This window comes from Neovison vison, chromosome 2, assembly GCF_020171115.1.
Source record: "Neovison vison isolate M4711 chromosome 2, ASM_NN_V1, whole genome shotgun sequence".
NCBI lineage: Eukaryota > Metazoa > Chordata > Mammalia > Carnivora > Mustelidae > Neogale > Neogale vison.
Window position 1 is genome coordinate 221,454,335 of NC_058092.1, and position 25,579 is coordinate 221,479,913.

General features: G+C 36.2%; 3 protein-coding genes and 1 long non-coding RNA gene across 10 annotated transcripts in view; 3 read left to right on the forward strand and 1 right to left on the reverse strand.

Annotated features, from left to right (window-relative positions):
- The window catches only part of PDCD4 (programmed cell death 4), a 29,803-nt gene extending 19,670 nt beyond the window's left edge, over positions 1–10,133 (forward strand). Inside the window, exons 7-12 of the mRNA XM_044240493.1 lie at positions 775–872; positions 1,793–1,907; positions 5,768–5,875; positions 6,115–6,225; positions 7,293–7,432; positions 9,368–10,133. Of these exons, the coding sequence (XP_044096428.1) occupies positions 775–872; positions 1,793–1,907; positions 5,768–5,875; positions 6,115–6,225; positions 7,293–7,432; positions 9,368–9,428 (633 nt within the window). The 3' untranslated portion in view covers positions 9,429–10,133. The remainder of the gene's footprint in view (positions 1–774; positions 873–1,792; positions 1,908–5,767; positions 5,876–6,114; positions 6,226–7,292; positions 7,433–9,367) is intronic.
- On the reverse strand, positions 4,551–25,247 carry BBIP1 (BBSome interacting protein 1). Of its 7 annotated transcripts, none has more exons than XM_044240498.1 (5): positions 25,145–25,247; positions 24,116–24,212; positions 12,310–12,387; positions 11,375–11,544; positions 4,551–5,088 (listed from the first exon to the last, which is right to left on the reverse strand). In XM_044240498.1, exons 3-4 carry the CDS (start codon positions 12,353–12,355, stop codon positions 11,378–11,380), a joined length of 213 nt encoding a protein of 70 aa, XP_044096433.1. In that variant the 5' UTR covers positions 12,356–12,387; positions 24,116–24,212; positions 25,145–25,247; the 3' UTR covers positions 4,551–5,088; positions 11,375–11,377. The 7 variants fall into 7 exon arrangements, with proteins under 7 accessions (XP_044096433.1, XP_044096434.1, XP_044096431.1 ...); XM_044240499.1 differs by lacking the exon at positions 4,551–5,088 and adding an exon at positions 5,657–5,686; XM_044240496.1 differs by lacking the exon at positions 4,551–5,088 and having other exon boundaries at positions 11,172–11,544; positions 24,116–24,200.
- Positions 21,309–24,114, forward strand: LOC122901111. Its single transcript, XR_006383361.1, has 2 exons — positions 21,309–22,106; positions 23,579–24,114. It is a non-coding gene; the product is annotated as an uncharacterized LOC122901111 (long non-coding RNA).
- Positions 24,858–25,579, forward strand: part of SHOC2 (SHOC2 leucine rich repeat scaffold protein) — a 99,016-nt gene continuing 98,294 nt past the window's right edge. Inside the window, exon 1 of the mRNA XM_044240491.1 lies at positions 24,858–24,998. The gene's annotated coding sequence lies outside the window, so the exon portion shown is untranslated. The remainder of the gene's footprint in view (positions 24,999–25,579) is intronic.

Sequence of the window (25,579 nt, forward strand, 5' to 3'; positions counted from 1 at the left end):
TTTTGGTATTAAATCTCTTTTACTTTCTATGGGTATATATCAATGTATTTTTTTTTATATCCTTGCATTTTAATGAATTACATTGTATATTCTAATTTATAAACTTGATTTTTCTTAAAGCCATAAAATGTAAACGCATTTCCTAATGGCCATATAATGTACCATCTTACGTATCTATCCTTTATTCTTGGACACTAAAGTCGTTTCCAATTTTTTAAGAAATAATGCTATGAAAAGGAGTACTTTGCTGGTTCCGTCTGTGGAGCATAAGACTCTTGGTCTCAGGGTCATGAGTTCAGGGCCCCACATTGAGTGTGGAGCCTGCTTTAACAGTAACAACAACAAAACTAAGTAATGCTATGAAATACTTTCAGACAGAAATTTCTACACAAAGTTTTCACCATATAATAAATTCTTTTAATCAGTTTTTGAGAACACCTAGTCCCATTTTTTTGGTTTGTTCTCTTGAATTTAGGCCATTGGCTTAACAAGTAATTTTGATGATACACTGTTTTCAGGCAGTGTGCAAAGGTGTTGGGGGATTAGAATGGAGCAATGTGCCCCTGCCCATAGTACTCATCTTGAAGGGTAAGATGTGGGAGTGTATGCTGAGCATAACTAGCAGGCGCTAAGTAGATGTCTTTGAATATTTCTATATATCTTAGATATTGACTGTGTAGTTCAGCCATTCTTCATCATTTATGTGTTTAGAAATTGTGTCCTGTAAAGGTTCATTTTAGATTTTTTTATATAGATTTTTTTTTCTTATTGTAGTTGGTGGGCCAGTTTATTGCTAGAGCTGTTGGAGATGGAATTTTATGTAATACCTATATTGATAGTTACAAAGGAACTGTAGATTGTGTACAGGCTAGGTAAGTAAATTAATTTTTCTACTTAGAATTTTGAAAGGGGAAAATTCTGCAGGATTTTATTGAAATGACATTTGAATTACTCAGACATTGCAGATCTCTGTCATTTGTGTGTATTCTCTGCTGCTAAAACTAAATTGAGATTGTTGACAGCTATAACAGGAAGAGGACAGTACTATAATGTAGAAGTTGGGGATTTTAGCTAAACCATTTAGCTACCTTTATGTCACACCACTCTTCTCTGGGCCTCAGTTTCCTTATTTATAAAACGGAGGGATTGGACTGAGAATGTTTAAGGTCTGCCCAAGTTTTCATTCAGGAATTGCATTCTGTAACTATTTAATACTCTAGTAAAATGGACAGTATTAACAAAGGAGCCCATTTTCAATTTTATTTTATATTTATCTGCTACAGCAATATTAGGAAATAATGTTTTTTACTCTTGTTCTTTGGTATAATTAATTTTAAGCTAAATGTAATATTTGGGAGTCATCCTGTATGATTTTTATAACTTTCTGGAAACTTCGATTTGGTCTTAGCCATGTGTTAGGTTTTCTCAGGTGTAGGTGTTAATTTTCCTAGGACTACTTAGATCAGAGTGGAGTGGTTTCCCTGGTGGGAATGCATAGATCTATAGAGGTTAAGTTTTATGCAAAATGTTTCTCTTCAGTTAGATGATTTATTTTGTAATAAGGTTAGATTTTTGTTGACTAGAAAAGAAAATAAGAGTATGAGAATATTAACATGAAAAGCAAATTTTCTTTTTTTTTTGCTCCCAACTTTTTATTTTAAAAAGTAGTTTTTTAAAAAGACTTTTGAATTTTAGGTTTATTTTAGGTTACGTGAAAGCTTTTAGGTCAGCCTCAATCATGTCCAAGTTGTCAAAGTTATTTATTGTTGTTATATATTTTTTTTTTTGGTAGAGCTGCTCTGGACAAGGCTACTGTACTCCTGAGTATGTCTAAAGGTGGAAAGCGCAAAGACAGTGTGTGGGGTTCTGGAGGTGGGCAGCAGTCTGTTAATCACCTTGTTAAAGAGGTAACAACTACTGGGTATTGTCTTTAATTTAATTTACATGTATTTCTCTAGGGGGGTAAACTATACCCTCTAGCTGGTATTTTTGCAGACAAAAATTAAGTTCAGGGGCACCTGGGTGGCTCAGTGGGTTAAAGCCTCTGCCTTCAGCTCAGGTTATGATCCCAAGGTCTTGGGATCGAGCCCCGCATCCGGCTCTCTGCTCAGCAGGGAGCCTGCTTACCTTTCTCTCTCTTTCTGCCTGCCTCTCTGCCTCTCTGAAAAAAATTAAGTTCAGTCTTGAAGCTACAAATGGAAAATTGGATAACCTTTATATATTTGGCTTTATACCCTGGTGCTTTAAATTATACATGAATTATATAATTCATTATTAAATTTTTAAGGTTTCCCTAACTTAAAAATAAGACTGAGTTAAGTTAAAAGGGCTTTCATAAGAAGGCTATGTTTGAACCTCAAAGGAATGCCTGAAGTCTTATATTGGTTTTTAAAATTTTTCAAATACTGTGAATTTAGTTATTCAGTAAATAACTACATTTTTAAATGAGTGGCTTGAAACTGGATACTGTCAGATCATAAGTTATGAGTTATGAACACTAGAGTAGAACAGAGTGGTAGATTTTTCTAAGGAAGGTCACTACCTATATGCATGCTTTAAAAGTAAAAATAATTGAGATGCCAGATTTATTCTCTATGGATCTTTTTTTCTGGTAATAAAGTAATGTTCTATAACTGTAAGCCAGAAAAAGTATTTAATCTTACTTGCAGATGGTTAAGAAAATTAGAAGATTTATAGCTCATGTGCTTCTGATTTTTTAGTATAATCTTTTCATGTGACTATAGTTTCAGTATTTAATCTTTTAATGATATGTGTACCTAGTTTGGGGTTTAAGGAGCTGAAAGTACAGACTTTTGACCAGTTTGCTTTTATATATCTTAAAGTAGGTAAGTTGGGGTTTGTAATGTCATGACTGCAACATCTGCTTTTAAAAATTTTTTCAAGTTGGAAAGATTGAGCTGTAAACGCAGTCAAGATACCAAAGCATTTTGACAAGAAAATGACATAAAAGGCATCTAAGTGGGAGAGGAAGAAGTAAAACTATCTCTATTCCCAGATGACATGATCTATATACAGGAAATCTGAATGAATCTATAAAAAAACAAAAAACCAACTGTCAACTAATAAATGAATTCAGCAGGGTTGTTGGGTATAAGATCAATGTACAGTATTCAGTTCTAGTTCTGTGCACTAGCAATGAATGATATGAAGTGAAATTAGGAAACAATTGCTTTTACAATAGAATAAAAAATATTAATATACTTAGGAATAAATTTAACAAGAGAAGTATTATTCTTATATACCAAAAACTATAAAACATTGTTGAAATAAATTAAGACCTAAATAAATAAAAAGCTATCCAGATAACCTATATTTATGGATTCAATCATGTAAGATTGTTAAGATGGTAATACTGAGGGCACCTGGCTTTCTCATTTGGAGGAACTTGCAATTCTTGATCTCAGGGTTGTGAGTCTGAGCCTCATGTTGGGGTAGAGATTACTTAAAAAAAAAAAAAAAAAAAAAAGATGGTAATACTACCCTAAAATCATTATTTTGAGAAACTGTCAAACTATTTTATATGAATTATCTCAAGCAAAAAACAGTCAAGATAAAAACCAAAGTAGAACTGCCAATATGAGTTTCAGGATTGCATTATTTGGATATTCATTTATTTTTACCTGGAAGGATGAGTTGGACAAAGAGGACTTTTAGAAATGTATACACATGCTTATAATTTATCATTCTCAAAAAAATGCATTGAACATAATGGGAAACATTTAAATACTTAAAGTTGCATAACAAAGTTACAAAACTCTATGATACAATCTATTAAATATATTAATTTACATTTATAAAGTAAAAACACTTCAAATGCCATGCTTTAAATATTTACTTTCCTAAAGCAGGGTAATAGGAATTATTCATTAGGCTGTATTCTACTGATCAAATTTTACTTTACCTTTCATGAAAGTACATTACAGAAGTTGAAGTCAAAGATACTTAAATGAGATTATTTAATTCAGTCAGTCAATATTCATTGATTGTGTCCTAGGTGCAAAAGTGATTTTAAAAGGCAGTGTATAGGGAAGAACATACTTGTTGAAGTTCTTGTGCTGGAAAACTTTTCCTCTTTCTCTCTGGAGCCATAGAGATTTATTTAAACAAGAAAGTCAAGTCTTGCTGCTTTAGCTACAACGAGAAGCTGAATTACTGATGAATGTTTTAGATAATTGGTTTCAAATCCTTAGCTGTAGAGAAAAGAGAGTATATACATTTTGCTCCGTCTCGTAACGCTCTATTATTATCACTTATTTTTTGGCTGCCAGTGCACTATTAAGGTCATCCTGATGGAAGTGAAAGTTTGTGATAGTTCATTAAAAATCCCATCTTGAGACTTTCAGTCAGTGCCCTCTAGTGGTCTTTAACATCCCTTGTTTTACAGTGAACATTGAAGCATTATGGTCCCAACTCAGGCCATGTACATCTTGAGTCTATATTCCTAGATCTCAGTGATTATTAAGACACACTAAAGTACTGCATTTTCTTTATAATTATGAACTACTTAAAAATTGAGGGTGTATTTTTTGTGTGTGTGAATAAGTCATACTTTTAATTTTCAGAAGTGAAAATGACAAGGGCAACTTGCCTTTGGAAAAGGCATTAAAGAATATCGGGATAATAAGCTTTCTGTCTCATAGAGACAGTAATAAGACTCAGTTATCACACAGTTCTCAAAGTCCAGTTAAATAATATGCTTTTAAGTAAAACAACAAAACAAAATAAAACAGAGAGTTACACAGAATCCATGAGGTGGTATTTGAAGAAGAAAAAGGAAAATCTGGAAATTCACATACTGAGAGTGCTCTATTGAAATCAAGGAAGGCCAAATCCCAAGGCAGGGTATCCAAGGTAAAATCAGTCTGCTCCCAGCCATCCGAGGAAAAGAGACGGTGCAACTGCCACCTTGTATGAATAGCCATTTCTGGGGTTCCTTTTCCTCTTTCCCATCTGCTGGCTGAATGGAAAGGACTACATTTCGGCAAGATACAGGCTTGAGAAAACCAACTTCATTTCCAGTAAAACGTGTTTCACTGCCACCAAAATTCTTACAAGTTATGTTGGGTGCTGGAAAACAAGGAACACGAGCTGTGTAGTTTGTACAGTAAACTGGTACTTGTGTAGCATCATTTAGTTTTGGATCTTTATTAATACATTATTCCAGTTTGAGGTTCTTGCACTTAAGTGTCTCCTCCATACTGGTGGTGGTGATGGCAGCAGCTCTCCAAGGTCCTGTGGTGACTGGTGACTGACATGAACCACAGGACACATAGGAGCCAGGTGGCCACAGTTTTTGGAGCAGCTGGCCCAGAAGACCAGGTGGCTGCCATCAGGGGTTTACTTTTTAATTATTGAAAAAAATTTGTCATGATAGTGTTGTTTCGAGTCTATATATTCTTACACAGCTATTTGTGACCTGCTTTGAGAATAAGTAAATCCTATAGACAAAAAGCACAGATTTTTTTTTTTTTTTTCTTAAATTAGGAATTCTAGGGGCACCTTGGTTGCTCAGTCAGTTAAGCATCAGACTCTTGGTTTTGGCTCAGGTCCTGCTCTGGCAGTTGTGGGATGGAGCACCACCTCGGGCTCTGTGCTTGGTTGGTGTGGAGTCTGCTTCAGAATCTTCATCTCTCTCCCTCCCCCTCTGCGCACACATGTGCTTTCTCTAAAAATGAATGAATAAAATCTTAAAGAAGTAAATAAAAACTTAAGAATTCTAACATATCTCAATTTTTAAATTTAATAGATTGATATGCTGCTGAAAGAGTATTTACTCTCTGGAGACATAGCTGAAGCTGAACATTGCCTTAAGGAACTGGAAGTACCTCATTTTCACCATGAGCTTGTATATGAAGTAAGATTACTTTGACATTCCACAGAGAATTATTAAGTGTTCCTTTTTGCACTACAGTGACTTAATGCTTCTTTAATAGCATATCTTTTTTTTAAAATTTTAATATTAAGGGAGTAAGTTATTTTTAATTTTATAGTGATTATAATTACATGTCAGACAAAAGGAATCTGATATATTTTAGGAGCAGTTTCTTTATATGAATTAATGATTAAAGATTCATTCATTCATTCAATTTTTAGGCCATTGTAATGGTTTTAGAGTCAACTGGAGAAAGTACATTTAAGATGATTTTGGATTTATTAAAATCTCTTTGGAAATCTTCTACCATTACTCTGGACCAAATGAAAAGAGTAAGTATAACATTATTTTGCTTAATTTTTAGGCTTAAATATATAATACCTTAAATGTATAATGATTGAATAAAGATTATGAATTGTCAAGAAATGTTCTTTCAGGTATGTTTAATAATACTATGTCTGTAGTTGGTTTTTTTTTTTTTTTTTTTTTTAAATGGTTGTGATTATGTTTGACCCCTTGTAGCCATTTCTTGAAAGTAACTCTTCAGTGGGTTTTTTAAAGATGTGATTGTTCTTCCTCAAGAGTTCTACTTTTTTTTTTTTTTTTTTAAGATTTTATTTATTTATTTGTCAGAGACAGAGGGAGAGAGAGCGAGCGAGCACAGGCAGACCGAGAGGCAGGCAGAGGCAGAGGGAGAAGCAGGCTCCCTGCCGAGCAAGGAGCCCGATGTGGGACTCGATCCCAGGACCCTGGGATCATGGCCCGAGCTGAAGGCAGCTGCTTAACCAACTGAGCCACCCAGGCATCCCAAGAGTTCTACTTTTAAGATATGAGAAGTTCTGTTTTATATCTAGAAACAACATGAACATGATCTTTTAACAAATACACTTTCATTTACTCCTATTTAAAATAGTGAAGTTCTTACTTACCTTGTATTTTTTTAAAAAAATATTTTATTTATTTATTTGACAGAAACACAATGAGAGAGGGAACACAGGCAGAGGCAGAGGGAGAGGAAGAAGCAGGCTTCCTGCCTGTGTGGGGCTCAATCCCAGGACCCTGAGATCACGACCTGAGCCCAAGGCAGATGCTTAATGACGGAGTCACCCAGGCGCCCCTTGCCTTGTATTTTTAAAAAGTGTAATAAATGTATATAGAGAAGTAGATGAAGAAATGTGTCCAATGTCTGATATCTGCCTAAACTCTCTTGAGAGAACAATTTTAGAGAAAACATTCTATAACAAACATACCTGCTGTCTGTACTTTCCAAGGATCAGATCTGACTTCAGTCTAATTTTGTGAAGAGTTAAGGCCTTAAATGTAGCTTGATGACAGTGATAGGTTGTATGGCATTATGTATTTCATATGGGCTAACATTCCGTATATAATTTTGTTTTAGGGTTATGAGAGAATTTACAATGAAATTCCAGACATTAATCTGGATGTTCCACATTCATACTCTGTGCTTGAGCGATTTGTAGAAGAATGTTTTCAGGCTGGAATAATTTCCAAACAACTCAGAGATCTTTGTCCTTCAAGGTACTTTATTACTTCTTTCACATAAGATACTGGCTAAGTGCTTGGAAGGCTTAGCTAATTTTCTGTCATTCCAGAAGAATTCTGGAATTCTGTCAGAAAAATAACATCTCCCCTAAAGCTACTTAAGAGTGAAAATCATCTGTTTTGAGTTTATGGAAAAACAGGGGCAAAACTTATTTTGCCCCCTTGTAAATCTGTACATGCCTACTTCATGAAGCCCTTGTTCACTGGAAGGAAACTAACTTTGTGTAGTAGTTCTGTGTACGAGGCTGTGTTCTATGTACTTGAAATATTATTTTAGAGTAGATATTAACACCAGTAAGATAAGAAAATTGAGGTTTAAGAAAGTGTGTGGTATACTTTTCCTAAAGTCACACATTAATAGAGGCCAAAGATGAATCTAGACCTTTTCTGGCTCAAAGATCTAGGCTCATTCCTGTACTCCATGTAGCTTCCTTTTTCTCCTTCATGGAATGGAGAATTAAGTCTAATTGAATCTTACCTCATTAGAAAGTGAATGTGTGTGATTCTTTGGAGATAATATATTTGTACTACTGGGATCTAACTCTTTAGGAGTTGATGAGTTTTTTTGTGGTTAAAATAAAGCTTATAATGAAGATTATAAATAGGTCTAAATGTTAGTAATAGATAAATTTGTGTATGTCTGCTTTATATACATTTTAAGTCTTCATAATTTTTAATCTGAAAAAATTGCAAAGCTTTGTCTATTTTTATTGAAGTCGATTGTGAGAAATCTTAGAAAAAATAGCTGCTGGTACTGTCTCTCTGGAAAGTTTAAAAGCCATTGATAGAGGAGGAGGAAGATAGGGTTTAATGACTTTGATAAAAAAATAAGTTTGAAAATATAGATCTCTAAAATATATATATAGACCTTTGTTTGGTGATGGCATCACTCATGTGCAAGTAGTATACATCAGTAAATACTGACAACTTTGGTAAGGGTTCTTACTTACTACTTTGTTCCCCATCTCAGTCTCCTAATATTATAGTCTGAAGCCTTTATATGCAGGAAAATGTAGCTGATTTCTACTTAGACTTAATATGAAAAGGCACTAGCTTTTAAAATTTTTCAGCCTCTGTTCAGAAACCTAACTGGTCATTTCTCTTGTGGCTTTACTCTCAAGGATCAGTTGAGGAGATACCTAAAAGTACTTTGTTTGCCATTGAAGTGACTTTTTTATCCTCTACCCATTAGCTTATTTGGGTGAAGTACACATTTGTGTGAGGTCTTGAGTGCTTGTGCCTGTTAGTCAGAGAGAGGGGCTAATCCTGAGCAAACTCTGTTTCCACTTACTGCTTTAGGCTGCTGGTCAACTATTCCTCCTGGGTTGAAGCAAGGTGTCTTGAGTTTGAAATAGTAGGAATTCCAAATGGAGCATAGACTGGAATTAATTGGATTCTGATTTGGTTTTCAATGTACAGGTTATGGCTTTTCTACATTTGAGAAGAAACTTAAAAAATTTTTTAAAAATGGACATTTTCATAGGTTCTGTAGCTCTAGTTTACATAATTCCAAATTATGTTAGTGTTTCTTTGGCTCATTGTTCAGTTTTCAAATAATACTAATAACGTAGTAGGAGTAAATATTAAAATTCTAAATAGCATGTTTGCTTTATATTTTAACATATCAACATGACTCCATTTGGACAATGAACTTACTTCAATAATTAAGCTTTTATTTAACTAAAAACTGCTTAAATTAGCAGTTCATTTGATTTGTTATATCCTAAGGTATATAGTAGGGAAAGTGTCTTTCTCAAAGGAATTAGAGGTGTGCTCACTTTTTTTTTTTATTTTTAAAGAGTAAAACCCTTCAAAACCTAATGACTAGCCAAAAGAACCCAAGGCTTTTTTGATTTTGATCTATAGTCAGAATTGGTATCTATTTTCATGTTTGTGTTCTTTTCATTACAGGGGCAGAAAACGTTTTGTAAGTGAAGGAGACGGAGGTCGTCTTAAACCAGAGAGCTACTGAATATAAGAACTCTTACAGTCTTAGATGTTATTAAAAAAATATAAATATATCTGAATTGTAAGAGTTGTTAGCACAGGTTTTTTTGTTGTTTTTTTTTTTTTTTTTTTTGAAGCACTTGTTTTGGGTACAAGGCATTTCTGAAATTTTATAACCTTAAAATTTAAAGGGGAATTTTTAAGGAAGTGTTTTCCTTTTTATCTTTTATTCTTTTTCTTTTTTTTTTTTTGAGGGTGTAAAGGAGGGACAGAAGAGTAACCACTTCTTAAGTGGAATATTCTCATAAGCTACCTTTTGTAAGTGCCATGTTTATGACCTAATCATTCCAAGTTTTGCATTGATGTCTGACTGCCACTCCTTTCTTTTAAGGACAGTGTTTTTGTAGTAAAATCACTGGTTTATACAAAGCTTTATTTAGGGGGTGAAGTTAAGCTGCTAAAACCCCATGTTGACTGCTGCTGTTGGAATACTGTGCTTTGGGAGTAAAAAAAAAAAAAAGTTATTTCTTTGTCTTAAAGAATTTTAAGAAAATGAGTTAGTCATAAGACTTATTCATTTTTCCAGGGAACATATTGATTGGTCTTAAAGACTAGACAGTTAAATAAATGGTGGCTGGAACATCTATTTTTCTACAAAACTGGAAAAATGAACCCGGTTCTAAAAGAATGTATGACAAAATAAAACATGTGAAGCAGTGTTGATTCTTTATTGGGAGTACCTATATCTTAGGTCTTTTTAAAAACTTATTTTACACAGCAAATTTTAAATCCTATAAGAGAGTGTATTTGAACCTAGTGAATTTAACTTTGTTCTTTGCAAACTTTTAAATCAAAAGTATAATAGTAAATTCTTTAAATACTATCTGTGGGAAATGCATACATACTTGGTTTTTTTATCTTCTTTAAAGCCCAGTGAAATTTCTAAAATATAATACCTTCATCATCCTTAAGTTCTGTTACCAGTGTTTGTGTTATAAAAAATTATTCTTCAGAAACTCAAAAATTTTTACATTTATCCAGTGTCTAAGCTTAGTAGCTACCAATAAATAATAGTTCTCTAAAGAATTATCACATTTCTGACCTCTTTTGCAGAGCAAAACTCAGCAAGGCCTCAAGGTCTGTGCTAATTTAAATTGTCTATTACTGATTGTAGCAACCAGCCAAGAATTATATTCAGATTTACAAATACATTCTTAGGAATACACCCATTATAGGTTAAGGCAGTCTTTTAGCACTAAAACCCCAAATTTGATGTTCATATTTATCTCATGGGCTCTTTCAAGTCCATATTTTTTTTCTGTTTTTAGGGTTTTAATTGTGTTTGATACCTGGATGAATAAAGGTAGCATGGTAATTTAGTCCTTAAAGTCAGTATCATTAAAAGCTCAGGGGACTACTTTATAAGTGAAGGTTTATTAAAAATCAGATTTGTTTAAGAAATACAGTTTTGTCATTGCCAGGAGGACCAGTTGATCAGGCAAAATAGCCTTAAATATGAAACACAAAATTCATAAACAAGTTTTAAAATTAGATGATGATGTAAAAGCACCAAAAACGTTTTGTACGAGATTAGAATGTATCTTTAATTCAGTTTTTAATAAACATGTAAAGATTACCTGAATATAAAAGTTTCACTTAGTCACTTGTACCTATGAATGTTATCTATAAGACTCACAGTCACAGGAATAGTGAAACCGTAATTTATAGTTCTAAAAACTTGGTTAAAAGAAAAAAAAAAACTATAAAATTTGGGTTCAGTTTTTTAATTGCTCATGTTCAGTACAAACCAGAGGGTCTAAATTCACAAGTTTCATTAGTCTTGGGTATTTTTATTTTATAAGCACCATCAGTTTTATTAAACACACCATCTTTAGCATACAGATGCAAATTATTGTCTAGCTATTGTTAATAGTATATGCTGTAGAATATCCTGTAGAAGTGCTAAGTTACCATTCAGTGAGTTATTTGCTGCTGATCCTTCTCTGCCACTTCTTGTTGGCGAATCGTATCCTGGGCTGCTTGCTGCATTTTCTCCAGTTTTTCCAGAGTCAGAGATTTTAAGGGCAAAAGTTTAGGTTTACACAGCACCATTGTGGTTATATCTTCCACTGACAACTGCCCTAAGTTTAAAAAGAAATGATTTAGTGAGATGACCCAGTTGTATGGTGGTTTGGATTTGCAGCTAGAATGAGCATCTAACGACTTAATCCATTGTCAGTGAAAACTCTTGTTTTTAGTTATTTAAAATACATCAACATTTAATTCTAGGGAGTTTATAAGGATGACATTTTAAACTTCCTACCTAACATTCTAAGTTACCTATGAGACATACAACATTTTGTATCAGATGTTTAATTTGCAAAAAGATTTGGGAGAAATACATAGTGCATACGAATACTTACATAGTAAAAGCATGGTATTAATATTTGTTAATATATAATATATAAGCATATAAATATATAATTAATATGAATATTCAAATATTAATATAAATGTTTAACTTACGCCATTAGCATTTAACAGTTGCTTGACTTAGGTTTCTTTTTCCCCACTTTCAGACCTTATTTAACATTAGTGAATTACACTTTTTTTTCCACTGACAATTTCATGTTTTTATCTGCAAATCTGAGTACAACTGGATTTCTAAGTCTAAGAAACAGTGCTTCATTTGTCATCTTTTTACTGGGGGGGGGAAAGCAATGGATGAATTCTTTATAACTTACTCCTAAGAGAAACATAGTAATGATAAGTGCACAGTAAATGTGGCATACAGGATACAAAATAGTTACCAATATTTAGTATTGAGCCGGTTATATGCCATGCCTACTACTTTTTATTTTGGTCCCTATAACAGACTGTGACCCAAGTATTTGTGATTTAGATACCTTGTTTTGGAAGAACTTCCCGGAACATTGACTTCACTTCCGCCATATCTGAATTGTTGGATACAGCTAAGTTTTTTCCTTCAATGAGAAATCAGTTATTAATATTCAAGAATGAATTTACAGAGCATATTGCTGGAGGTATTTCCATTGTAGGTTAAGAACAAAAATAACAATTTCTATAAAGAACGAACTATTCAATCCTTGCATAATTATCCCATTAATTTCTTGTGCGTCTTTTCACTGAAACAAAGTTGAGAGAGTTCACGTAAGCATCTAGATCTTGTCAACATTCTTTAATCAATGGAGGTCTTAATTTGTAAGGCTACATGTTCTATATTTTTCCCCTTATGAAAAGTTAGGCAGGACTTCATTTTTTTAGACATAATCACCTAATAGATATCACTGAGAAAAACCAGAAGCATTTATGTGTGGCTGTTTGGTTCACTGATAGCATCTCCTAAATGGTGGATGAGTTACAAAAATTGCCATTTGGGAAGTGTGGGGTAAGGCAGGTAGTTAGGAAAAAGGAGGAAGTGGGTAAATGTTTCCCTGACATTCCCACTCCTCAATAGCTAACATCGCTTTGCTTTGATGACAAAAAGCATCCTAAGGATCAGTTACCTGGCTACACAGCTGACATTTGTAAGGAAGCAACACAAATGGGTGAAACTTGCTCTTGAACAGAAGTGAGAAGTTTGCTTTGAGTTTACTACTATCCTCTAATAACAGGGATAATATATGCTAAAGTGCCAGCAAATATCTTATCTTGAATATTTTGTTAAGATACCAGCATATACCAACTGGCTGATGACATTTGTTTCCAGTGTTACATTCCATATTACTGCTGTGCTGTATATTCAGGGTGTTCTGGACTGTAATTTGTAGCATGATCCTTCTCCAAACACAGATGCTTCTCTAGACAGTCCCACCCCTTTTGTGATATTTCACCATAGTGATGCAACCTTACCATGTGCCTTTCACAACATCACCAGAGAAGAAAGATTTATTATTACAAAGTGGTGATGCTGGCGTGGTGCCTGTCTTTACCGCCCACTGCAAATTAATCAAGTGAAGCTGCTTCTGGTCTCAGTTACTCCCACTCTACTACACTTTGACATTTGTAATAAAATTTTCCTACTCTATCCACCAGGTCTCCTCTTGTTCAAATCCCTATTCCGGAATATCTAAAATTCCTGAGGAAACTATCCGTTTTCCAGAACTCTGTCATCAAAATTTACTCCTACAACTGCTCTTTTCAGGAGTGAAAATGAAATAGGGAATGGACTAGGAATAAAGCATCTCCTCACTAACTGGAATCTGAGATAAGTGCAATATGCAGTTTCCTTAGAACACACTACTTCTGCCACGTTCTTTACTTGTTACTTAGGCCTGCCAGTGGTACCCAGTGATCATTTCCTTTTTTTTCCCCCCGGATTATGTTGAAGGCTAATAGCATTGCAAATCCCTCATTAGTCTGAATACTGCTATAATAGAAAACAGCCTCTCCATTAAAATATCACAATGAAAATATTCAATAGGTCCTTATTTGGTGTAGTTCTGATAGGATATGCTGCCAAAAGGGAGAACAGATACTACAGATGTTGACAAATATGAGGGAAGTAACAGCTAAGAATTTTTGTATCACAGAATTTCTTACCAGCAAAACAGTGGATGAATACTTAAATGTTTTATAGAGTAGCAACTGCAGCTATTCAGATCTGTCACTATCCTTTGCTTGCTCTCTCCTATATCTCACATCCAAAATCTGGCTCCAGGAAAACAATGAAACTTGGTGCTCTACCAAACCTTAGTTCTCTCTCTCACTAAAGCTGCCATTGTTACTGCAAAGGGTGTGGGGCCAAAGGCCTGGTAGGGAGTGGGTTGGGTCTGGTGTGGGGAAGATGAGTGCTGGCAGTCACTTGCCGGGGTGGAGTGTCTGCTTTACTAGGGTTGGTTATTGTTCCTAGGCTCCCCCCCCCCAGGCATTCGCAGGAGAGAAACAGGAAGGGAAGGGCTAAAATAAGCAAGGTGGTGGTTGGATGGCCCTCATTGGCAAGGCTGCACTGTCTTGATCAACTGCCCAAGGAGTCCACAGAAGCAAGGAGCATTTTTTCCTTTACCCACTGGCCTGCTAATAGCCAAACATGGTGTTTTGTCTGGTGTAATGTGCCCTAAGGAGTTGTTGCTCCTAAAGGTACTTTCTTATTATGATAAGGTAAGATGTATGTAACACTAGGGACATAGGGGTCAAAGAAGAAACACTAACCATGACTGAAATTCGTGTGTATCATACAAGTGCTATATCATTCCGTTCAATAAATACGTGAGTGTCTGAGAGCCTAGCTCGTTCAGTCAGAAGAGCATGTAACTCTTGATCTCAGGGTTATGAGTCTGAGTCCCATGCTGGGTATAAATTACTTAAAAATAAAATATTAAAAATGTGTCTGTCATGTGGAAAGCACTGTCCATTAGTGAACAAGACAGATAAAACCCAAAACTTTTTGGAGCCTATACTCTATAGAGTAAGGGGAGAGAAATAAATAATAGAATTTTGTAAAGTAGTAGGTCTACAGAATACAAAATAGTTTAGGGGGATTTAGGAGTGCTGAGTGGAGTACTGCAGTTTAAGTAGGGAAATGATCATGGACTCATTAAGAAGGTGAAAATCACTGTGACCTCATTTTGGTGTGCATGTTAAATTTTTTGAATTTGCAAAAAAGTCGAAAGTCTGATAGTATCCAGAGTTAGAGAAAGTATAGGGAAATGGGCATTTTCTGTTGGTGGGTGGGTTTTTTGGGGCACAAATTTTTTACGAGACCAGTGCTCTAACCCTTGAGCTATGGAGCCTCGCCTGGGGTACAAATTTTTTAAAGGGTATTTTGTAGTATCTTAATATTTTGTATTATGTACTAATACAAAATATGCACATTTTCTTTGACCTAAATGTATTACTTCTAGTAATGAGCCCCAAAGAAAATAATGTACCAGTGTACAAAGATCTAAGAACAAGAACGCTCATTAAAGCATTGCTCTGTATAGTAAAATGTTCAGCAGTATATCAACGGTTAAATAAATTATGACAGAACCATATAATGGACTACTATGTCAGATTTTAAAATGATAAATTTATCAAGGTATATTTTAAGAGTAAACATACTCAATTGCAGAAGTAAAATTCTTACACCAATAGAACCCAAACTTTTTAATGCTTAGAGAATACGATGTCAGTTGCTTTTTGAGGCTCTTGGTCTGGATAATTGGAAAATAATCCGCTTTCTTTTCCCCCATAGTTTCTTTAGTTTGTAATCTGTCCCAGAGATCATGGTTTTCATACATAGTACATTTCAAAATCATGATGAAGTAAGCATAGCTGTTATAGGCATTGAGCTGGATGCCTCAAAATAATGCAAGCAAAATTCTACGCTTGGAGGGAAACCAAGTCTTTGTCATGAAATATTTACTAACTGTAGGAGTGAGAGCTGAAAGACACTTGAGTTAGGAAGGATTACTACTTTAAATCAATTATGCCCATATTGATAACAAATTAATATTACAACTTGGACAACTTAAACATTTCTGGGGTGATTTAGTTTGATACCTTATCTAAATTATATGTGGGACTGGACAAGAACACTAAAGTGTACTTCTAAACCCTGAGAATATAGGTCAGTAGTCCTCAGATTTTATGCTTACATAACACCCACAGGGATTTTTAAAAACTAGATAGAAAAACTAAGTACCCTTTTAAACCTTTCTAAATTTATCATCAAGTTCATAGTTACAAAGATAGAATTTCCAACATACTTAAAAATACTGTTACATCAGTCTTTTAAAAACCTATCCAATATAATATAAATACCATAAAAATTTGACAGCTATTACCATCCATTAATAAAAAGAATGAAGAATTCTCTAAGTCAGAAATTTTATTTTTTTTCTACCTAGACTTCTATTACCATTCCACTTAATTTTATTATTATGTAATACATTTTCATGCTTGAACATATTTTAATGGTTAATTTTCCTACCATATTTCTCTAGAAATGTTATAAATTTATTATTTATTTTTTAAAAGTAGGCTTCATACCCACTGTGGAGCCCAACTTGAGGCCTGAACTCATGACCCTGAGATCAAGACCTGAGCTGAGCTCAGGAGTCAGACACTCAACCAAATGAGACACCCAGGCACTCCAGAAATGTTTATGAATTTAAATGAAAAACTAAGATATTCTGCATTGAGTTACTACAATTACTAGTAAAAAAAAACCTAATCAAATAAGTTATATACACATGGATAAAATAAGATGAAGACTAAAGTTAATGGCTATATATCTGTTAATAAGGACAGAGCTTTTAAAGTAAATACTGGACAGTAAAGACTGGAGTAGAAAGGATGCTCTTTTCAGGACAAGGAAATTTACTCTTTCAGAATGGAAAAAAAAAACCCCATATAAGGAATTTGGGATCATATGTTCCTTTCCAAACATTTTTTCTTTTAACAAACATACCAAATGTCCATAATGTGCCAGCCACAGCTAAATAAAGGAGCTAGAGTGGATAAGAACGAGTTCTCTTTGAGGAACTTGGGGAAGGTGGGTAGGGGAGAGAGAGAGACACATGTAAATAAATTACAGTTGAATACAACCTACTTTAATAAAAGCATGTGTACTGTGTCTTAAGAAACCAAAACCGCAAATAACTTGGTTGGTTTAGGAAAGGTGACAGTGGCTGGTCTTTGAAGAACTACTAAATGTGATATTAGAATTAGCCCCACAAGGACGAATGGGGATTTACTATGCAGAGAAGAGGCTGCAGAGAAGCAAGGGGCCAGTGTTTTAGACAAAGTGAACAATATGCTCAGAGTCAGTAAAAGAAAAAAAAATCTAGGCAAATGGCTAGAGAGTACAGTGCACATACAGTATATGTACTGTAGCGGGACTGACAAAGTGGAGGCCAGTTCATACTCAGCCTTAAATGTCATGGGTTTGGGCTTAATATCCTACAGAGAAAAGGGAGATAATTAGATGGCCCTGAGTGGGTATGTGATTAGTTTTTTGGAAACACATTCTAGACAAAAAGGAAAAACAGGAGCTACAAGAGGCAAGGAGGTAAGTAAGGAACTATAATTATTTAGGTAAGATGATAAGGGTATGAACAAAAGCAGTGATAACAAGCATCAAGAGAAGATATAAGAGGTATTCAAGGATATAAGAAGTTGAGATTCAAGTATCCCTCATTATTCCCTTCATCCCCCATAACCTCTGGGTGATAAATGAGAAAGGATGACTGAGATTTCAAGCTAGCATTTTTGAGTTAATACAGCTACTAACTGAAGTTGAGGACACAGACAAAGTACAGGTTAAGGAGGGAAGGGTAAAGACCATGAATCAGGTACACTGGGTATGGAAGTCCAATAGGAAGGCAAAAAGGACTGGATGCCCAGAGAGCCAATGGTACAGTAGTATAAGCTACAGAAGTGGATATAATCACCTAAGAAGGATATGGAAAGATGGCAGATGGTGATAGGAGAGGTGGTCAAAAGAGAGGAGTCTGCATGTAGTGGGTGAGAGAAGGATCCGGATCATCTTAGTTATTTAAACAAATTAATTTTCTTTTTCTTTTTTTTTAAGATTTTTATTTATTTGACAGACAGAGATCACAAGTGGGCAGAGAGGCAGGCAGAGAGAGAGGAGGAAGCAGGCTCCCCGCCGAGCAGAGAGTCTGATGTGGGGCTCTATCCCAGGACCCTGAGATCGTGACCTGAGCCAAAAGCAGAGGCTTAACCCACTGAGCCACCCAGGTGCCCTACAAATTAATTTTCTAAGCCTCAGTTTCATCTGTTAAATAAAGCTTGTAGTGGCACTGACTTCAGACAGTATATTAAATGACCTAACTCATAATTCATTATCAGTCCCTACCACCTGGTAAGAGCTCAGTGGATGTTAGTGATTCTTAAACCATGGCAATATTGTCATAAAATTAGATTCTTAGAAAAAATAAGTCTGTTGACATGTATTAGAATTATAGAGGCTTATTATTAGAACAGAGTGGAGAAGAGCTTACAGGTGAGCAAGAACACTTAGAATTCTCCACCTATCCCTTTTGCATCTGTATTGCCTTATAGGTCATCTTAAAGGAAGTACAGTTTCAATGCCCAGAAATGTACTCTAGCTTCTTTCTTTTAGCATAGTGGCTCTTAAGAGTAACAGTAACAGCAACAGCAGTGTTTTAGTACAAAATCATCTATTTTAACTACACAGACATTTTAAGGGATTTTTCTATAGTAATTCTGAAAATAAATTAACTTTCACCATAAGAGGTGATTTTAGAATTGAATTAGCCATTTACCCACCTCCCATTGCATCTCCTAAATTTATACTAAATTTAAGTAAGACCAGGTCTAGGAAAAGTTATTTTGTCAAACATCACATAGTTGGTAAGTGAAGAAACAGGATTTGAATTCACGTCTGCCTTACTCCAAAGCCTTGGTCTCTTCAGTTTTCTCTGTGCTGCATCTGTAGGAATGGCCTAAAGACCCTAAATGGATTGAGTATAGAGCCCCACTGAAGGAATATGAACATCTCAGAATATGTTAGATAAGAGGATAGTAGATAATGGTATGTAGAAGCCAATGAAAGTTAAACATGGCATCTTCAGTTTCTACTGAAATGGGGGAGTTTTAAGTCACAAATGGCTTCTGCAAAGGAGGAGGAACATAAAATATTAGTCAAAGAGTAAACCTCAGGATAAACATGTAAGTGCAGCATATTGACTAAAGCACCACATTTTTTCCTCTTTACCATAGCTTTAACCAACATGGTTTTCTATCTCTCGATTTCTTTCTCCTTAATTTGAGGATTCAGCATTCCAGTTGTCATGTTTGATACCATTCTGAAGAAAATCTCTTAGGAAAAAATACTGCTTTTTGTCTGTGGATTTTGTTACAGCATTAGTCTTATCTTTAAAAGAGGATGCCATTGGAACTTTCAAATCTCAAGCTTAATTAGAAATACGCAACACTTTAAAAGTTTACAAGTTTTGCATTTTTTCCTCCCACAGATTAGATATGAGAACATTGATAAGACCAATATTGTGGGTCAAATAGCCGAAAAAGACTGTTAGCTTTAGATAGTACACTATTTTCATCTAGCCATCTGGAAAACAGGCTATAATCTTAGAGGGGACAGACAGAGAAGGGGGATAGATTACTAAAGTCCAAATTGCATTCATGGTAACTCAAAGCATAGCCATGTGGATAAGAAGTAACAAAATGAGGGGCACCTGGCCAGCTTAGTAATTAGAGCATGCAACTCTTGGTCTTGGGAGTTTTGAGTTTGAGCCCCACACTGAGTATAGAGATTACTTATAAAAATACAAACTTAAAAAAAGAAAGTATCAAAATGAAACATACTGTGAATGTCAATGCCAAGTCTTTGTTTCTAAAAATGTTTGGGACAGGATTTGGATGGATGTTTTTAAAACTGTCCTCCTAGGTCATACTAAAGTCTTAATCCAGTATTTGATCTTTGTTAGGAGCCCCATGGAGCCATTTTGTGGGTCAGTGTGGTTATCTTCCATATGTGCCTACCACTCCTAATTTGCTATTAGCTCTCCACCATAATTCTTTTTCCCCTCCACTAATTTATCTTAAACTTAAAAAAAAAAAAAAAAAAGAGAGAGAGATTTTATGTATTTATTTTAGGGAGAGAGAGGAGAGTGAGATTGAGAAAGAAAGCACACACAAGCAGGGTGGAGGGCAGAGGGAGAAGTAGATTCCCCGTGGAGAAGGGAACCCAAAGTGGTACTCTATTCTAGGACCCTGAAATCATGACCTGAGCCGAAAGCACTTGCTTAACCAACTGAGTCACCCAGGCACCCCAATTTATATTAAACTTATCAGCTTATTCTAATTGTACAAAACTCCATTTTTAAAATTTGAAATTGAATGCTTCAGAGTATTCTAAGATTCCAAGTATTTTAAACAAGCTGCGATAGTAAAATCTAATGTATGATTTAAAAGAGAAACTGTATTGGAGGTTTTTTTTTTTTTTTCTTTTTCTTTTTGGATTCATCTACTTCACATAATACTTGAAATGGGATACAGGGCTGTACTCTAGCTCTATTGCTAGCTAGCATGACCCTGAATACAATTCTTAACCAATCCCAGGTTTGATTTTCTCATAAAAAGAACGTTTTGTATCTGTCCTGGATTGCAAGTTTCAAGTAAAAAGTAGATGTAAAAATGCTTAGAAATATAGTGTGACATTTATTATTCCAGGTTTAATTTTCGTATCACTATAAAATAAGGATATGACAGGCTCCTGGGTGGCTCAGTGGGTTAAGCCTCTGCCTTTGGCTCAAGTAGTAATCCCAGGATCCTGGGATCAAGCCCCACATCTGGCTCTATGCTCAGCAGGGGGTCTGCTTCCCCTCCCCCTCTGCCTGCTTCTTTGCCTACTTGTGATCTCTCTGTGTGAAATAAATAAATAAAATCTTTAAAAAAATGAAATAAGGATATGATAGACTGTTCTAGATTTCCCATTAAGTACCTTTGACTCTAAAAATTCTTTGACTCTTTATCAACATTATAGTTCAATAGCATGAGCTATTGAAAGATGTTTTCCTTTAAGAACCTGTCACATTTATTTACTTTTAAAAAAGCATGTGCTGCCAAACTGTGCTCTTGAAAAATACGCTTTTAAAATATTTATTTATTTGAAAGAGAGGGAGTGCGCACACATGCATGGAGGTAGGGAGGGGCAGAAGGAGAAGGTAATCTTTTTTTTTTTTTAAAGATTTTATTTATTTATTAGAGTGAGAGTACAAGCAGGGGGAGCAGCAGGCTTCCACTGAGCAGAGAGCCCAACATGGGGCTCCATCCCAGGACTCTGGGATTATGACCTGAAGGCAGATGCTTAACTGACTGAGCCACCCAGGCGCCCCTGCAGAAGAGAATCTTAAGCAGACTCCTGGACTGATGTGGGGGCTCAATCTCACAAGTTCAGCTGAATCAAGAGTTGGATGTTTGACTAACCCTCTTAAATATATTTCTAAGAAAATATGATAAAGCAAATCTATTTCACAATATAATTCAAGGCTGAGAAAATATGGATAAGTTTTTAAGCTGGTGGTAAAGAGTAAAGATGTTTAAAATTCTAATTGAGGGAATGGAAGCTTAGTGTATATAAGAATCTATTTTGAATTTTTGATGGAGGTGACAAATGGCTTGTTGCCTAACCTAGAAAAATGAATGCACCTGAAGTATTGCAAAAAACACATTTTGGGGGGCAAAAAACGCATTTTCAGATTCTAATCTAAGTATCAATGCTATTTTCACATAAGAAACACAGGTGATAAACTTCTGGCCCTTCGTCCTATGCAGCTAAAGTTTTGCTGGCTTGCTAAATGTTTAAAAAGAATTTGAACCAATGTTTTAAAATGGGAAGGTTTCACATAAAGTCCAAATTTGCTCCTCTTGACAGATCTGGCAATACTGGGCCCATATTCTTGCATGGCAAAATCTGGCTAGAGCTGGGAAGTAATGTCCCATTTAGATGAACATGGGAAGTTGTGTAGTCCCCTTTACTGCCTATTGCTCCTTTTCCCTACTATTCCCACTGCTAAAGACCCTTGACTTCACGACTTAAGTAGAATACAGAACCACTATAACACACCAAATGCCAAATGCTCTATTTTATCATTAATAGGTATTAAGAAACAAAAATACAATCTTTGAGAACTAAGGGAGGTACCAGAAGCAATCTGTTTATGTAAAGAACAACAAAGGATATTTTTTGGTGAGTATTTACTAATTTAGATCCTTTTAAGTAAATTCAATCTGCCTATTACAGGTTGTGGATGGGGGTGGCAGGAATGGTAGGAAAAATATGAAACGTTTTATTTTATTCAAGACTTATGATTGACAGGTGAATTTTCAAATATGTATTAGATTTCTGAATGCAAACTAACATGAAGAAAAGGTGAAAGAGGGGGCCTAAAAAGAAAGTGTTTTTCAGCAGACATAAAGTAGTAATGTTCATTCTCACTTAAGTGGCTGCCCACATGCTAGCTGAGCTTAATTTGGACCGATAATATTCATCTGGAGATGCCAAATAGCATCATATGTCATGTGGCTAGAAACTATAGTAGTTCTATTCTGTTTTGCTATCTGGCATCTGCTAGCAGAAAAATGTTGCAACATGTTCAATTTGGCTAATTAATTTAGACTCATGTGAATAAAATGTGCAGTGTCTAGCTTCTGAACTGTGCCTAGGCCTAAGAACAGGAACTGTTCTTCTTGGATGAATTTGGATGATGCCACCGGTTCTGGTATATTTCACCAGCAGACACTACTATTAAGTTAATAGAAAATGACACATCCTACTCACACAAAATACCAGATGGCCAGCAGTTGCCTTGGTATCTGCTTTGATAACATCAAGATTCATCTGTATTTGAATTGCAGGGCCCACACATCTTTCATCAACAGTCCTCAGGGTGCCAGGAGTTGACACTCCTGAAACTGTGCTGACATCAGTACACTGCTGCAGATTATATCACATCAGCTCCAAGTGCTGGCGAAGTAGCAGCAACACTTTACAATCAGTCCAGGACACTGGCACTTACTTTCCACAGACGGGAGGATTAAATACTAAACTCTCCGTTGTAGGATACCACAGAAGGCTGTGTGTGCAGAGAAGTGGGATGGATTTAACTAACAACGCATGACAATGGCAGTTATAGTTATTTTTGAGATGACATAATCATGATTGGCTAAGTATGAATGCTGTGAATATTCTTGCAAAATACGCTAAGACTTATAAGGATTAAGAAAAAAGGAAACACTGAAAATACTTCTGGCCTGAACTCTTTAAAATGACAATAACATAAACATTGACTGGATCCTAAGTTTTGTTGGAGCAGCAGGGGAAAAGGTATAAATGATAATCTTGGGTCAAATGAGAGAATACACCTTCAGACTAGATTTTAAATAACACAGAATTAGTAATTTCCTTAGTTGTGATAATGGTACTATGTTTTGCAGGAGAACTTTATAATTCTTGGGGAATACATTTTGGAAATTTTAGGGGTGTTTGCTTAATAAGTGTCTAACCTGTTACCGAAGAGTTTAATGACAATGAAAAAAGCATGAAAAGGGATGAAATAAATATGACAAAATGTTAACTGTTGGATCTAGGTGAAGGGTATATGAATGTTTTTTGTATTGTTTTGAGTTTTTTATGTATGATTTTTTTTTTATTGAGGGAAGAAATCACGTTGGAAAGACTTCAGAGGGGAAATCTAAGAAAAGGTTGAGTAACAAGAACTACACTGAATTTAATCAACTGAAGCTGGCAATGTCTCTGGCACCTGGGAAATACCAAATATATTCAGTTTTTTAGGAAGTATTTACCAAAATAATATCAAGAGCAGAATAACACGATAGGGAGAATAGATCCATCTAATAGGCAAACCATTCTATTTAGATGTAAACATAGTAAAGCTAAAAACATAAGCAGCTGTTATATAAAATAGTGGTTGTCATAAAAGAAGTACAAAAAGTGCTAGGTAAGCACAGAGGAAATTACTTCCTGTTGGAGAGAATCTGGAAACACATCTCCAAGGATAACTAGGACATGGAAACAAGAGTCATGAAAGGTTAGTGCTTCAATGATTAATCTTGGAAGAAACAAGAATAGTTCATTTTGGCTACAGCATGAGTAGTATGGAAGTAGAAAGAAATTAAGTAAAGAAGTTAGGTTTGCACCCTTGTTGACTGGCTGGGTAAATACAATTTTCAATTTACCTGAAAGTTCTCCTGGTCTTTTTTCTGGCAACGTTAGGCATCCAACCCAGTATGACCAAGATGACTCACAGTTCTTGACTCAAGCCTACAGAAGGAACTACATGAGATAAAGTGTAACAACTCTTGAAAAGAACCATATAAAAGTCTTACGGTATTTTTACGAATATTCACAAGCATTAAGTTATTTAATAGAACGTAGGCGTAGAGGATTAGGACGGTAGAGCTTCACCCAGCACCGCAGTCATTGGTTTTAAGCCCCCAAAGGAGGAGAAACAAAAGGAATAACGTAATGTTAAGACAAGAGGCGGGGAAGTAAGACTTAGAAGTGTTGCCGTTGCAGTGCAGGACCACCTCCTTCCTTTCTAGGCGGTAATGGAAAACGATTTCCTCAAGCTCCAGAATTCTCTGTCCTCCAAAGATCAGGGTGCAAGCACTTAATAGGAACTTAAGGGGCTGAGGTCAGGAGCTCCATCTTGCGGGAGTGCCTTGCGGTGCGCGCCTAAGCCCCCTCCCTACCGGGCTGGCTGCCCCTGGGCGCGAGGGGCCGGTGGAGCGGCCTCGCCCCATAGGGAATCTCAGAGGGGCGGGGGTAGGGCGGGCAGGCCAGCCCGGAAAGAAAACCTTCTTCCAGCGGAAGCGGCTGTGAGCCCTGCTCACCCCCTCGCTCTCCGTCTCCCACCGGCCGTCTAGCTGTGGGCTGCCTCACCGGACAGGGCAGACGGACCCACATCTCACTTTGCGACTCCAGCTGGAATGGGCACTCCCGGTGCTGCTGGGGTCTCTGGCTATTCCCACCCTTCCGCCGTGACCCCATTCAGAAGTGCCAAATGCAACTTCCGGGCAGGACAGGGATTTTCGGAACCCTAACCTTTTGTCCACCTAGGTAAGTGACCAGATGTCCCAGCAAAATAAGGGTCAGGAAACCTGCTCCTTCCTCTTCCCCAACCCGGGCAGGTAGTTCTAAATATGAATTACGTTGTCTAACCTGGGATGTCTGGTCACCTTTGGTCCTTTACCGGGCCTACTTACAGATTTATCTTCCCAGACGGCTCGACTGTTGCCTAGGGCAACGGTGAGATTTGGGCGAAGGGAAAACTACGTCACACGGGAGACGGGAGGCCAGGAAACTCCCTGCCATTATCAGTTATGGCTGCTTTGGCTTCAACAGTAACTTCCGATTGCAAGTTGTCACTCTACCCCGTTGGAGGCTTACTCTGTGGCTCGGCTTGCCTGCGGCGTCCAGTGGGCGGGAGAGGGCGTAGAGCAGCCGTGGAGAGGAAAAGGGCGGAGCGAGGGAAGCTGGCTCCAATGTCTCACTCTGATTGGGCAGCGTCTTTGGCGCCAGTGCCTCACTCTGATTGGGCAGCGTCAGTATGCTTGGCTCCGCCTGTTTTTCTTCTCCGGCGAGTGACGGGCCTGAGCCGGAGGGGTGGGGCGGGGCCGTAGGAGTGAGAGTGTGTGGAG